Here is a 15358-nt window from a genome sequence, read left to right as displayed (position 1 = left end):
TTTTTGTCCAGTTGAACGAACTTCTCTTAGAGGGCATCTCATGGACTCCACAAAAAACCAATGTCATCTCACTGATAAGAAAGTCACATAGTAAAGTTATCAAAAAAACGAAAACAGAATTGATGTCATTTGCAATACTGCAAAATTTTTGCAGTAATCAGGTCACTCTATCTTGTTTATTCCTCGCTCTGCATGTCTTATCAATAAAACGCAGTAATGTTGAAAAAGTTTTATTTTTTCCTAAATAAATACTTTAAACACACTTCAGGATCCATACTTTAAATTAATTATCATCATGAAACAAATATTTAAAACGCAATTAATTACACCACCTTATATCTGGCTTTATTAAACGTGTGATGTCCTGCCGTTTGTAGTTTAAGTAGTTCTTCCTTGATTAGTCTCGTAATTTCTGCTTTGGCTTTCGCAACTGCAATATCCGAGGTACTTTCAATGGCCAGGTAAAGTTTTCTTTCGCCTTCCGGAGGTGACTTTCCGGGTTGGACGTACGTGCCTCGCACAGTGATTCCTGCTTCTGAATATTCCGAAATTTGGGCTAGGGCCTCCTGGAAGAGACAGATTAGTTAATATTTATGTTGACGCTGCGGTTTGAACAAGTTGAGACATTAATCTTGGACGTGGCGGGGAAATGGGATTCTAGAGAAAATAGAGAATTTTCGGGGGATTTTAGCGTCGTTTTTATTATAATGAACTTAAAGTTCGTAATTTCTTAGGGCCAGTTTACAGTTAAATTAAAAATTTTATTTTAGATTAAATGTTTAACGCCGTGGTAAAATGACATGTGACTGCCTTTCCGGCAATCAAATATCAGCAATAATCAAATTAGTTACGAGATTAAGTTAATTTCAATCAAATTACTTAAATTATAATTGTGTAAAAATGAAAATTTTAGATTTTTTATTTGTAGAAATAGCTTAAAATCTAAAATTTTATATTATATTTTATAAGACCGCTAGTTTTAACGCAAAAATAACGAAATATCGTAGATTTACTACTTTGGGAGTCTTTATTAGATGTGTTAAATTTCAGAATTTTAGAACAAAAACTGAAATTTTTGAAATTTTTTATTTGTTAGGCGACCTCAAAATCCAAACTTTAAATTAATTCGCTTGTTTTAACGCTAAATCAATAAAATTTGATGGATTTATTGCTAAAAAATTCCTTATTCAGAGTATTGAATTTCAGAATTTGAAAACAAAAAGTAAAAATTTTATATTTTTTTTATTTGTCGAACGAGCTCAAGATCCAAAATTTTCTATTGCATTTTATAATTTAGCTAGTTTTAACGTAAAAGTAACAAAATTTGGTAAATGTGCTAATAATTTTGGAATTTTTTGTTTGTTGAGCGACCTCAAAATCTAAAATTTTCAAAATATTGCTTAAGAAGTCCTTATTCAAAGTATTAAATTTCAGAATTTTAGAACAAAAAGTGAACATTTTAGAGTTTTTTTATTTGTAGGACAAGCTCAACATCAAAAATTTTTTATCACATTTTATAAGTCCGCTAGTTTTAACGCAAAAATAACGAAAATTCGCAGATTTACTTTGGGAGTCTTTATTAGATGTGCTAAATTTCAGAATTTTGGAACAAAAACTGAAATTTTTGGAATTTGAAATCCAAAAATTTCTATTAAATGCTATAAATTCGCTCGTTTTAACACTAAATCAAAAAAATTTGATAAACTTATTGTTTAAAAATTCCTTATTCAGAGTTTTTAAAAATTTTAGAACAAAAAGTGAAAATTTTAAAGTTTTTTATTTGTAGAAGGAGTTCAAAATCCAAAATTTTCTATTGTATTCTATAATTTAGCTAGTTTTAATGCAAAAGTAATAAAATTTGGTAAATTTACTACTTTGGGGATCTTTATTAGATGTACTAAATATCAGAATTTTAGAACAAAAACTGAAATTTTTGAAATTTTTCATTCGGTGCGCGACTTTAAAATCTAAAATTTTCTATTAAATGTTATAAATTCGCTTGTTTTAATGCTAAATCAATGAAATTTGGTGGATTTATTGCTTAAAAATTCCTTATCCAGAGTACTAAATTTCAGAATTTTAGAACAAAAAGTGAAAATTTTAGAGTTTTTTTATTTGTAGCTCAACATCTACAATTTTATATTACATTTTATAAGTCCGCTAGTTTTCACGCAAAAGTAACGAAAATTGGTAAATTTACTACTTTGAGAGTCTTTATTAAATGTGGTAAATTTCAGAATTTTAGAACAAAAACTGAAATTTTTGGAATTTGAAATCCAAAAATTTCTATTAAATGCTATAAATTCGCTCGTTTTAACAGTAAATAAAAAAAAATTGATAAACTTATTGCTTAAAAATTCCTTATTCAGAGTAATAATTTTAAAAATTTTAGAACAAAAAGTGAAAATTTTAGAGTTTTTTATTTGTAGAACGAGCTCAAGATCCAAATTTTTCTATTGTATTCTATAATTTAGCTAATTTTAACGCAAAAGTAACAAAATTTCGTAAATTTACTACTTTGGGAGTCTTTATTAGATGTACCAAATATCAAAATTTTAAAACAAAAACTGAAATTTTTGAAATTTTTCATTCGGTGAACGACTTCAAAATCCAAATTTTTCTATTAAGATGCTATAAATTCGCTCGTTTTAAAGCTAAATCAATAAAATTTGGTGGATTTATTGTTTAAGAATTCCTTTTCCAGAGTACTAAATTTCAGAATTTTAGAACAAAAAGTGAAAATTTTAGAGTTTTTTATTTGTAGAACAAGCTCAACATCTAAAATTTTATATTACATTTTGTAAGTCCGGTAGTTTTAACGCAAAAGTAACGAGAATTGGTAAATTTACTAGTTTTTATTAGATGTGGTAAATTTCAGAATTTTGGAACAAAAACTGATAATTTTGGAATTTTTTATTTGTTGGGCGACTTCAAAATCCAAATTTTTCTATTAAAATGCTATAAATTCGCTCGTTTTAACGCTAAATCAATAAAATTTAGTGGATTTATTGCTTAAGAATTCCTTTTCCAGAGTACTAAATTTCAGAATTTTAGAACAAAAAGTGAAAATTTTAGAATTTTCTAAGAATCTCAAAATTTAAATTTTTTTATTACATTTTATAAGTCCGATAGTTTTAACGCAAAAAAACAAAATTTGGTAAATCTACTACTTTGGGGTCTTTGTTGGATGGGTTAATTTTCAGAATTTTGGAACAAAAACAGACAAATTTGGGGGCCTTGCTATTCCAGCAAATTATCCAAAATCTGTAAAGTCCCGCGTGTGAAAATAACCGTTTTTTTTGTAAATAATTGTTTGCCCTTTCCTTCTCGCCGAGCAATAAAAATAACCATAAAAACAATGTCATCCGACAACAGTAATCTCCACATTCACCTAATTGGTCAAATCACCAGCCTCAAAGTTCAATCCCCGTAATAATTCCATCCATTTCTTTCCACCATCCACGCGACAAAAACGTGACTCTTGTTTAAAAAAAACAACGATTACAGAATAACTCCTCCCCAAGTCTGTTATTTTGAAAATATTTTCTTACTACTCGTGATCCAATTTATCAGCGCTTCGATTAACATGCAGCAAACAAAGACTGGAAAAACTCGATAACTCTGAAAAGTCTCCTAAGAAACTTCCTCGTAGTTCGTTGAACTGTTTTTAAATGAATTCCACAAGAAAAAAGATTAGTCGAGGAAGTTTTCGGAATTTACGGCATCTTCCGCCATGAGTCGACTTTATTTATGTCATAATTAAATCTAAAGTGTAGAATATTTTACGAGAGAATTTGACAGTGGAAAGTTTGATCCATACCATGCGTAGGAAAATAAATAAATAAAAAAAGTCGGAGAATGAAACCCCTCCAGTAATTTAAAACTTTATTAAGCGCCGACATTCATGCCATTAATAATTTGAAATCCGAGCCAAAAACTTCTAACTAATTCAGCGCACGAAGGGAAAAATCAAAAATCGCATTATTGGAATGAGGTTCTTTCGCCATAAAAAATTTATCCAAGCACGAAGACGTTGAAATGATGAATAATTTCGCGAAAGATCGATAATTACACGTTTGGAGCGCGTAGATCGAAACTTCGGCAATAACAATTTTTGCTTGGGTATTAATTCATCTCAACAGCTTTGCGGTCTCATTTCCAGACGTAATTGACAAATCTAAGTTCTGAAGCCTCCACAGTGAGAGGCAGTCTGCGGTTTTGGCCCTAATAATTGAAGTTTAAGCCGCCACCCAGATATAAATTATCAAAATAATTGCCGCAACTAGAGCTGCGCGAGTGGTGGAAATTGCGGCACGCACACACACACACTTTTTTTGAAAAAAAACCCGCAAAACTATACCGAGTGTTCGGTGGTTATTAACTGATAGAAGTTGAAGTAATCCAAAAATTGCAGCACTGCACTAATTTGCACTGGAATAAATCCGTTTTTTGTGGGGTTTAGGGCACGTCGCTGCACCGTCCTGACTTGGGACACTGAATGAAAAATAGGTCTGATCTGAGAAATTTTAATTTGGCTGATGCAACTTTTCAATAACTTGCTGGAGTTTCGATGATACAATTTTCCGATATTGTTGCATCATTCCTTCAGACGCGATAAAAATAAGCTGAGACCTCCATGGTTCATATTTTTTTAAAAATGAATAAATACAACATTTATTTTATTAGTTTCTTCCCAAAATTGCCAAAATCTTAACTCTCAGAAGCTGAGTTTTACTAAATTTATTGGAAAAAATGAGTACAGAAAAAATATAAAGTTTTTAAGATAAATCGACAAGTCCAATGAGAAATTTTGAAGCTAGAATACCTAAAAACTGAAAAATGACAAATTTCAAAAAACTTGAAAAGCTTTTTCATTTCGAAAATGTTCGGTTTCTAGAGTTTAAAGTGTGTAAAAGATGAAATGAACACAATAAAAACAAACCTAAAAATTCCGAGAATTTCTAGGAGTTCAAAGAATATGAATGTACCATAAAATGGTAAAATTTAAAGATGGAAAATTCAAGAAAATCGAATAAATAAAACATGAAAATTGAATGATTTGACTGGAAAAATCAAAAGAATTGAAAGACCAAGAAAATGTGGAACAACTAAAGACGAAAAATAAACAAACGTAAAGTTTGAAATAAGTCGAAAAAATTAAGTTTCTAGATCTAATTCGGTTGATATCTCGCTTATTTACGGAGCAATCTTAAACTATTGGTGGCCATTTTACGCAGAATTTCATGGAGAATCCAAAACTAGGTACGTTTCTCCATTGTTTTTGTCGCGCTTTTTTACATAAGAATCCGGCCCTAAATTCGAACTTAAAGTTTTTATAAATTTTTTATATTAAAATTCGCAACTTTGGAAGTTTTAATGCTTTATCAATGGAATTTCTGCAGATTGATATTTCTGACTGATTTATTAACTGTGCCAAATCACAAATTAATTGAGTTGAAAAAACAGAAGTTAGAAATTTTGATTTAAAAATTTTAAAAATTTTGTGTAAAAATTCGTAACTTTGAAAGTTTTCATGCTTCACCGATGAAATTTAGTCGAATTATTATCCCTGACTTGTTTATCAACTGTGCCAAATTACAAATTAATTGAGTTTAAAAAACTAATTTTAAAAATTTTAACTTTCGAAAATCTTTAAAATTTTGTAATACATATAAATTGTAACTTTAGAAGTTTTCATGCTACATCGATAAAATTTAAGAAGATTACTAATTGTTACTCGTTTATCAACTGTGCCAAATTACAAATAAAATGCGTTAAAAACACATAATTTAAAAAATTTGAATTCCAAAAGTCTACAAAATTTTATATTAAAATTTGTAACTTTGGAAGTTTTTATGCTTCATCGATGAAATTTGGAGATTTTTCTATTTCTGACTCGTTTATCAACAGAGCCAAATCACAAATTGATTGTGTTAAAAAACAAATTTTAAAAATTTTAACTTCAAAATTTTGTATCAAAATTCGTAACGAAGTTTTAATGCTTTATTGATGACATTTGGAGAGATTACTATTTAAAAGTCGTTTATTAACTGTGCAAAATTTTAAGTGTAAGTTGATTGAATAGAAAAAACAGCAGTTAGAAACTATGATTTTGAAAAATCTACCAAATTTTATATAAAAATTCTTAACTTTGAAAGTTTTCATGCTTCATCGATAAATTTTGAGGAGATTACCAGCTCTGGCTCGTTTATCAACTATGCCAAATTACAAATAAATTGCGTTAAAAAGACATACTTTAAAAATGTTTAATTCCAAAAGTCTACAAAATTTTATATTAAAATTTGTAACTTTGGAAGTTTTTATCCTTCATCCATAAAATTTGGAGAGGTTTCTATTTCAGTTTCGTTTTTCAACTGTGCCAAATTACAAATTTATTGAGCTAAAAAGACAAAAGTTAGAAATTTTGATTTTCAAAAATCTACCAAATTTTTATGTTAAACATCGCAACTTTGGAAGTTTTTTTTTCTGACTGGTTTATTAACTGTGCCCAATTACAAATTAGTTAAGTTGGAAAAACAAAAGTTAGAAATTCCAAAAATATTTTTTAAGACCTTTTCGAGACTTTTTTTTCTATTTTTGAACCAAAATATCTATGGAGTTATGACAATTATAAAAATGCGATTTTCACCATCGTTTTTTTCGCCTTTTACCCGATGGAATTCATATGTCACTTATCCCAAATTTGAAATTTAAAACAACTCAAAAAAAGTTTCTAAATCTAATAACGTCGATATCTCGCTTATTTACAGAGCAAACTTAAACCATTAGTGCTCATTTTACACAGAATTTCACGCAAAATCCAAAACTGCGCGCTATTTTCATGTACCAAATCCAAAAAAATTGAATTAAACTTCCAGACTTCAAATCAGAAAAATTACAGAATCATGAGGACCTCAATCGTCAAAGCCAAATTATTGAGCGAACCCGGAAATTAAACATTGTACGCAACTCGCTGTACACCCCAAAGTGCCCCTCTCAAGGAAAACTCGTATCGCTGCCATCAAATCCCGCGATAAAGCCCCGTTTCGATTTATCACCCCATAAAATGTTTCGAGGTCCTCGTTTTTAACATCTCCACGTAACACACTCTTGTTTTTACTAACCTTAGACGTGACACGCCATCTAGCCTGCTGCGGGAAGTCATTAATTTCCAGCTCTTCTTCATACTTCCTGAACGTCTGCTCATTATCCATTTCGTCCCGTTCATCATCATCTTTCGGTTGATAGTTCAACTTCGTGTTCAACTTGGCGGCCAACTGCTCCGCCACCGTCTTCGCAGTGATCGACAACTGGCTGCTGCTACCCTTCAAAATGGATTCGGCAGCTTGTTGTGTGGCGTATTTCGTATCAAAACTGATATTCTTTGAGAAGTTAATCCGGGAAGCCAACCTCTTCGCCAATTCCAATTTATCGATCGCTGTATGGCTGTTACCCATGGCAGCGGGATTAATGAGCCCTGTAAAAAAAACACGTTGAAGATCTTTGAAGAGATACAATTCGAAGAATAATACCGAGCGGAGCTTTGATTTCTTTGACTGTGCGTTTTGTGGCAAACATACTTTCGATTTGTTGGTCAATGTCATGTTCCAAGTCTTCGTCGTCGGAATCGGCCAGGCCAAGGGCAGCTTTCTGGAATTTTTTGCGCTCGGTTACCGCCGCCGCTTCGTTTTCGTCGAATTTGAAGCCTTTGCCGCTGAAGCCGCCGCCAGTGTGCACTTTCTTCCCTAAACGAAACAAAAGGAATTAACAGGACGCTCGCACGAAATACAATTAAGCTGTGACGTTACCTTCGGCTTCCTGTCTGTTTTTGTACGAATCCCAGAGATTCCTCAGCGGTTCCGGGACTGCGACGGTCGCGAGTTCGAAAGCCCGGACGATATCGCCAGCATATCTGGACTGTTCCGGGGTGATAAACGTGTACGCAAATCCCTTATTTCCCGCACGTCCAGTCCGACCACACCTATGCACGTAATCCTCATAGTGATTAGGACAGTCGTAATTCACCACCAGAATCAAATGTTTGACGTCCAGTCCTCGCGCAGCAACCGATGTAGCAATCAAAAGTTTGACCTTTCCACTTTTGAAATCAATAATCGTGGAATCGCGATCGAACTGATCAATACCGCCGTGTAAACTCAAGCAGTTGTACGCCGCCTTCATCAACTCCTTCAGTAAAATATCCGCGTTCTCTTGCTTGTCCACGAAAACGATGATGCTCCCGTGCTCCTGGTACAACCCGAGGAGTTCGAGGAGCTTCAGGAACTTTTGGTCTTCTTCGAGGATCACCACGTGTTGTTCCACTTCCTTGCAGACGACGGAGCGGCCTCCAACTTGTACTTCAATGGGTTTCTGCAGAATTCTCCTCGCCAGCGCCTCCATCTGTCGCGGGAACGTGGCGCTGAACATAACAGTTTGCCGGTCAGGTCTCACATTATCGATAATTCGCATGACTTGGGGCTCGAATCCCATGTCAAACATGCGATCGGCTTCGTCAAGAACAATGTAAGTCACTCGTCGAAGATTAGTGACTTTGCCGCCGTTGGCGGCCAACATGTCGATCATCCTACCAGGAGTACACACTATAATTTCCGCCCCTCGCTTCAACTCTGCGATCTGCTCGGAAATGCCGGTGCCGCCGTACACGCACACCGCGTGCAAGTTCAAACTTTTCGTAAACTTCTTGATGTCCTTCCCGATCTGCATGCACAATTCCCGCGTTGGCGTCATTATTATGGCGATGGGGCCGTCGGTCTCCTCGAGCGGGGGTTGGTCGAGGATGTGGCGGAACATCGGCAAGAGGAAAGCTAACGTTTTTCCGCTTCCGGTTTTCGCGATTCCGATGAGATCGCGACCTGACATGATGGCCGGAATTGCTTGGACTTGGATAGGAGTGGGCTTCTCGAAGCCGAGCTTCTTCAAAATGTTGAGTTCTTTGGTTGACACGCCGCACTGGGCCCAGGTTTTGATGGGCTTCGGGCAGCCTCTACCTGAAAGATAAAAGCGATAAATGAGTAATAGCGCCCCACTTAAGCTTTCAATCAATGAGAAGTCTCGGGTTTTATCTCCCGAAAAATTGGCGACGTTGAAATCGGAAATATGAACACACTTAAGTCATAAATAATCGAAATATTAATGTATTGAATTCACGACAGGTGCTTCCGTTCACACGATTAGACCTATGGTGCACGGAAGTAGAAAAATTCGGTAGACAAACGTCGTTTCCACCCCAATAAAAGCACTGCGTCAACAAAATGTTTGTTTAAAAATCTACGGGCTTTCCAAATTTTAGTCGTTTTCTACAAAGTGCATAAGTTTTGTAATTTTAATGCTAAAGCTAGAAATTTTGGGGTATTAAATACGGAAAAATTAACTGAAGTAAATTACAATTTTAGAACAAAAAAATTCCTTCTTGGAACCAGTCAAACATTTTTAAATGTACTTTAGATTTTACAACTTTTGTAATTTGTGTCCTAAAACAATGAAATTTGGGAAATTACTGCCTTCAATACGTTTATTATTCATTGAAGCAAATTACAAACTTTTGGGAAAAAAAACTGTTAGAAATTTTCATTTTTGGAGTCAAACATTTTCACGATTTTCTATTTAATTTCGCAAGTTTTGTAATTTTATTGTTAAAAAATTGCAACTTTATGGAATTTCTGCGGTTAATCCATTTATTAATTGAAGCAAATTACAATTTATTTGAACAAAAAAGAAAGTTTTTATAATTTTTCGTTTTTTAAACTACTCAAACATTTTCACCATTGCGAACTAAATTCCATAACTATTGTAATTTTAATGCTAAAATAATGAAATAAAGTAAAATTAATGTCATAAATACGTTTATTAACGGAGAAAAATTGCAATGTGTTAGAACAAAAAAATCTTTTTAAAAATTTTAATTTTTCGAATTACTGAAGTATTTTCACCTTTTTTTACAAAATGCCGTAATAACTTTTGTAATTTTAATGTTAAAGCATTGCAATTTGGAGAAATTAGTCCCATTAGTGTGTATATTAACTGACGCAAATTACAATCTATTAATAAAACAGACGTATTTTATAAATTTTTCTTCTTCAAACTACTCGGATTTTTCGCCATTTCCGATTAAATGCCATAACTTTTGTTGTATAATTAAGTTTGGACAAATAACTGTCATCAATATGTTTATTAACTGAGAGAAATTACAACTTGTTAGAACAACAGAAAAAACTATTAGAAATTCTAATTTTTAGAATTACTGAAATATTTTCGCCTTTTTCTATAAAATGCCGTAATTTTTGTACTTTCAATGCTAAAAGAATGAAGTTTGCCGAAATTACTGTCCCCAACATGTTTGTTAACTAAAATGAATTATAAAATTTTTGAGCAAAAAAAAATTTTTTTTTAAATGTTTACTCTTGAAGACAAACAATTTCAAACTTTTTCACCCTTTTCTATTTAATTCCGCAACTTTTGTAATTTTAGTGTAAAAACATCGCAATTTTAAGAAATTTTAGCGGTTAATGCATTAGAGCCAAATTAGAAGCCAAATTAGAATTTATTTGAACGAAAATAAAAGTTTTTATAAATCTTCATTCTTCAAATTACTCAAAAATTTAACCGTTTCGGACCAAATGCCATAACTTTTGTAACTTTAATGGTAAAGCATTGCAATTTGGAGGAATTAGTCCCGTTAATCTGTATATTAACTGTTGCAAATTACAATCTATTGGAACAAAATAGAAATGTATGATAAATTTTTATTCTTCTGCTCGGAGACTTTCGCCATTTTCCACTAAATACCATAACTTTTGTAAATTGAGCACAAAAAAAATGAAATTTGAGAAAATTACTGTCCTCAATATGTTTATTAACTGAGAAAAATTTCGATTTGGTAGAACCAAAAAAACTTTTATAAATTTAAATTTTTAGAATTACTAAAATATTTTCGCCGTTTTCTACAAAATGCCGTAATTTTTGTACTTTTAAAATATCCATTTTCGTCAACAGATCAGAATTTATTAAAAATATTGGAGTAAAACGAAATTCAGAAAATTCGAAAACCTAATTAACTTTTACAACGAAACAGTAAAAAACCTCGAAAACCCACAGAATCAACGAATTTCCCAGCAAATCAGTGACGGAAATAAAAACGATAAAAAATACACGACTCAATTTTCTGAAGCTTATTATTAAAAATCTAAACTTTCCGAGCAGTTTCTCCAAGAAAATTATAATTTCTATAACTCTAAAACGTAAAAAAATCTAAAAGGAAAAAGGAAAAACTCGTGAAATTTTCTGTATTAAAAGGTCAATATTGAAGCCGATTGGATTGGCGTGTTTACAATAAGAAATCATTCATAAATTGATAGAGATAAGGTTTTTTTGCAAAAAATGATGGATCTTGTTTGTTCACGTTCGGCCACATTTTTTGCGCTTTGTTTTAAGAATTCGCATAACCAACGTCTTTAGTTAACTGTCGTGTTGCATCCAGGAATCGTCTTATTTTCCTGGCGGTTTTTCGTCGTGTTTTGGACAATACTTTAAAGGAAAGTGTTATTATAAACTCCCATATTTTGTCGCACCCAAAACCCCAAACGCCCTGTATCTTTATTTCTCATTCGCATTTCACTGAACTCGGGTAATTAGAAGCCTCCAATTCCGCCGGTTATGAATGCGCGAAGTTCAGAAATACCACGCCGAAACATTACAACGGGAACCAGTAATTTCACCCATAAATCAATAGAATTGGGTCACAATGGGTATTGAGATTAATTCTTGTAGGCAACAATGCACGAGGTCATGAAAAGTTGTGTGCGTTTCCACGGTCGATACGTTTTAAATGCATTTTATTTCGCCCCCAGGACGAGTATTGCCAATTAGAGCCCACAATGTGGCTTTTTAAGTTCATTACTTTTTAAATACAAAATACCTAAAAATGCTTTAAATGTGGGAGTCGCAACAATAGAATTCCCGCAATTTAAATAATAAATCCCAATGAAAAACAGGAGCTGCGGAAAACTAACGGGAAGAATGAGATTTTGCGATGCAGGTGCTGTTCCGCAGTATAATAAACGATCCGAAATTCAACCCCCTGTAGAATTCACTAACAGGAATTAAAAATTGACGGGGAAATAAACGAATCAGCAGGATAAAAAAATTCGTAACCTTCCGGAAGTCGGGAATTCCATTGCACGCCGCATATCCGATTTTACGTCAAGTTGGTAACAAAATTTCGACAACATTTCCCTAGTTCAAACTATCCAACGTTTAAAAACTCAATCAATACTTAATCAATCTGTCACTTCCGGTTTTGTAGGGACAAAGAATGTTTCCTTCACAAAAATTATTACATTTTACCAGTAAAAATCGCCGGCATCGGATAAATTCAAGTCAACAATTTATCAAGGGACCCGTGCGCTGTCACCCCGAGCAGACATTAATTTTTGGAAGCGTAATAAAGTAAAATTCCTCGAGTAGAAATTACAATTTATTGATCCTGCGATGCATCGTTACATTGAGGAGAATACGCGAATCATTGCAGTTTTCAATCACGCAACGATCTTGGTAAAAAAACGTTTTAATTGATTTTATCGTGCACCGCAAAATGAAATTCCTATAATTCAGATTGATTCGAATTGGATAACGAATTTTCGCAATTTCAAATCATCCGGAAACGTGGACTAATCGAATCATGTTATATCTTTGTAGCTTTGCTATTTTCAACGATTGAACAGTCCAATTTTCTTAGTTTCCTTAAAACAAGACGAGTTTTATCCAATAGTGATGGTTCCCAGTAATCAATTGTTCGGGAGAGGGATTCTGGAATGATCAAATCCAGGATTTTATGGGTCAAATAATATCCTACCCACTCAAATGCGAGTAAATAAGGATCATCGCAGCTAACATTTCATGTGGAGTGTTCCATCAAAGGAAAAAACAAAGAGCTTGGAAAAAACGGACATTTTGAGGCCGTGTTGAGCTGACCTGTGGTTTTTTCAAAGACTGATCGTGCTCAGCATTTATGAGATAAGCGCTCGACGACACGCTTGGGTTGATTGGATATTGCATTAAATAGTGAAAAAATGAGGTATACAGTTTGGGGAATTGATACCCGATGAATGGGAACAATTTTAATAAGAAGTGGGAGAAGAGTAGTGTTAGTGGGTGGCATTACTCCCCTCAATGCATCCTAGCGACAAAGTTCTCGAAAATTGTAACTCAAATTCATTGAGAAATACAATGCCTATCATTACTCATAAAAAAATAAAATTGTTGCATTTTGCATTCGAAGGACCAAATCCCTCTAATAGCGAAGAATTACTAAAGGAGCAATCATGTTAACACCTGGTCTTGCCAAAAATGATAAAACAATGCCACGACGCATGCATTCGCGCTGATGGGGGTAAATTATTTTTATCTTCCTCGCTCCAATGGCAATTATGGTTTTCTTTGTTGCGCTCATTTATTTGTCCATTAATCGGTCTTGGACTCACCGAAAATTCATGTTTCTTGATGTGTGTGAGAATGAAAGAATGCAAGAATCTCTTTCTCGCTCGGTGTCCCCCACTTTCTATTAAATTTAATTCCATGCATCGGGTGTCAATTCCCCAAACTGTATAAAGGGTATTCCATTGCAAATCGACCACTTTTGATCCCGACGCTTTTTGATTTGGCTGAAAATTTTACAAAAATTAAAAAAAAACGTCCCAATAAGTAAATTTTTGAAAAAGTTATAGCTATTTGAAAATATAAAAGCCATTTTTTGAAAAAAATTATAACTTTAATTGGGTTGAGAGCAAAAATTTGAAAAAATTCTGAGAACTGTTTTTCATAGGGAAGAAAAAGATAAAAAGTGTCCTCTCTTTAACATTCGTCGCAAATATTAAAGAAACATTGAATATAAATGCGTAAAAACACTGCAAATCCTGACCTAATGACGCAAATCCACATTCGATTTGAAAATCAAAGACTTCAGTTTTTGTCCTTACAATTAGTTATGCTTATATTAATCTTGTCTATTAAAGTTGTTAAGTGATAAAAATGCAGTTTTAAACAATCTTACCTTTGACCCTGATTCCCTCCAGTTCTTCCTTGTAGGCGTCCACCTCTTCATGGGTCATTTTCGCAATTTCAGGCACCTCCACATAGAAATTCTTTCTAAAAGGCAAATACCTAATAATGGTGTGATCAATCTTTGCCAATTCCTTCTTCTGCTTGTTGGCGATATTAGCTGCAGTATCCTTCAAATCTTCAATTTCTTCCTCTGAAGAATACTCTAATCCATCCTGATTCTGTTCAATCAGCTCGCCTTTGTTTTTATTAACTTTCGACTTGGCGACCCCCGTCACGATAACTAAGGCACCTTTTTTATTCCCCGAGTCAGTTTTAGGTTTCTTCATATCCAACTTATGTGTTTTTCGAACTTCTTCTTGGACGCCTTTCATAAACTCGTCTAGAGGATCAACTTCGTCTTCCTCCTCCTCCGGTGGTTCCTCTACATCGCCATTATTTTCCTCCGTCTCTTCTTTTTCCGTGTTCTCTTCTTTCTCACCTTTATTGTCTTTGTCTTCATCTTCTGAGTCGTCTTCAAGAGACCATTTTTTGGCAGTGCCTTCGTCATCAGTAGCGGCAGATTTGGGGACATGTTTAGCCAACTCAGCTTCTTTCTTCTTCCGCTCGGCGCGCCAACGCTCAATCCGCTCGCGACGTTTCTGCATTTCAAGCTCCAACTTCTTCTGTTCTTCCTCTTTATCAAGATTCGCCGGGTCAAACCCCAGTCCAGAATCATCATTCTTCTTGCGATCAGTCGACCTGGAACGCGATCTTGATCTGTCTCTCCGGCGAGATTTGCTACTTCCTGATCCGCGCTTCTCCTTACTGTCGCCCCTGCGAAGTAACGACAGTTAGACTTAAAGTAATGCTAATGGTTGTACCTACCCCCTGCGGTCTCTGTCTCTACTGTGCGATCGCCGCTCGCGGTCTCGGCGATCTCGGGATCTACTCCTCCTGTCTTTGGATCTACTACGCCGATCCCGGGATCTACTGCGACGGTATCTGCTAGATCTAGATCTGTCTTTGCTACGGGAGCGGGATCTGCGGCGTTTTCTCTCAGGGGTGCGGCTCCTGTCCCGACTACAAGAAAAGTGAGGTTAGAACAAAGTCGCAGATTCGCCCGGGAATTAATTTCTTGGAAACTTACCCGCTACGGACCATATTTCTTCCCTTCTATTTTAAATTTCTGATTTTATACTAGATTTGTTACGATTTTAGTACGTGGGACATAACCAAACATTTGTTTACCAATCGAGTTTTTAGGTTAAATCTACAGGTTTCTGTAATATCAACGCCCTCT

The 15358-nt window shown here is 34.1% G+C and overlaps 1 protein-coding gene across 2 annotated transcripts; it reads right to left on the bottom strand.

The window, feature by feature from the left end:
* Window positions 1-216: 216 nt before the first annotated feature.
* On the bottom strand, window positions 217-15354 carry Prp5 (pre-mRNA processing factor 5). Of its 2 annotated transcripts, none has more exons than XM_088040830.1 (7): window positions 15206-15354; window positions 14944-15138; window positions 14069-14892; window positions 7809-9008; window positions 7533-7745; window positions 7125-7477; window positions 217-566 (listed from the first exon to the last, which is right to left on the bottom strand). In XM_088040830.1, the coding sequence occupies exons 1-7, from the start codon at window positions 15217-15219 to the stop codon at window positions 324-326; spliced, it is 3042 nt and encodes a 1013-aa protein (XP_087896956.1). In that variant the 5' UTR covers window positions 15220-15354; the 3' UTR covers window positions 217-323. The 2 variants fall into 2 exon arrangements, with proteins under 2 accessions (XP_087896956.1, XP_087896957.1); XM_088040831.1 differs by having other exon boundaries at window positions 7581-7745.
* Window positions 15355-15358: the final 4 nt, after the last annotated feature.

This window comes from Gnatocerus cornutus, chromosome 7 (assembly GCF_029298725.1).
Source record: "Gnatocerus cornutus isolate USDA-ARS CGAHR chromosome 7, icGnaCorn1.1, whole genome shotgun sequence".
Taxonomy (NCBI): Eukaryota; Metazoa; Arthropoda; class Insecta; order Coleoptera; family Tenebrionidae; genus Gnatocerus; species Gnatocerus cornutus.
Note: the sequence above shows the minus strand (reverse complement) of the source record. Positions and strands in the feature narration are given on the sequence as shown.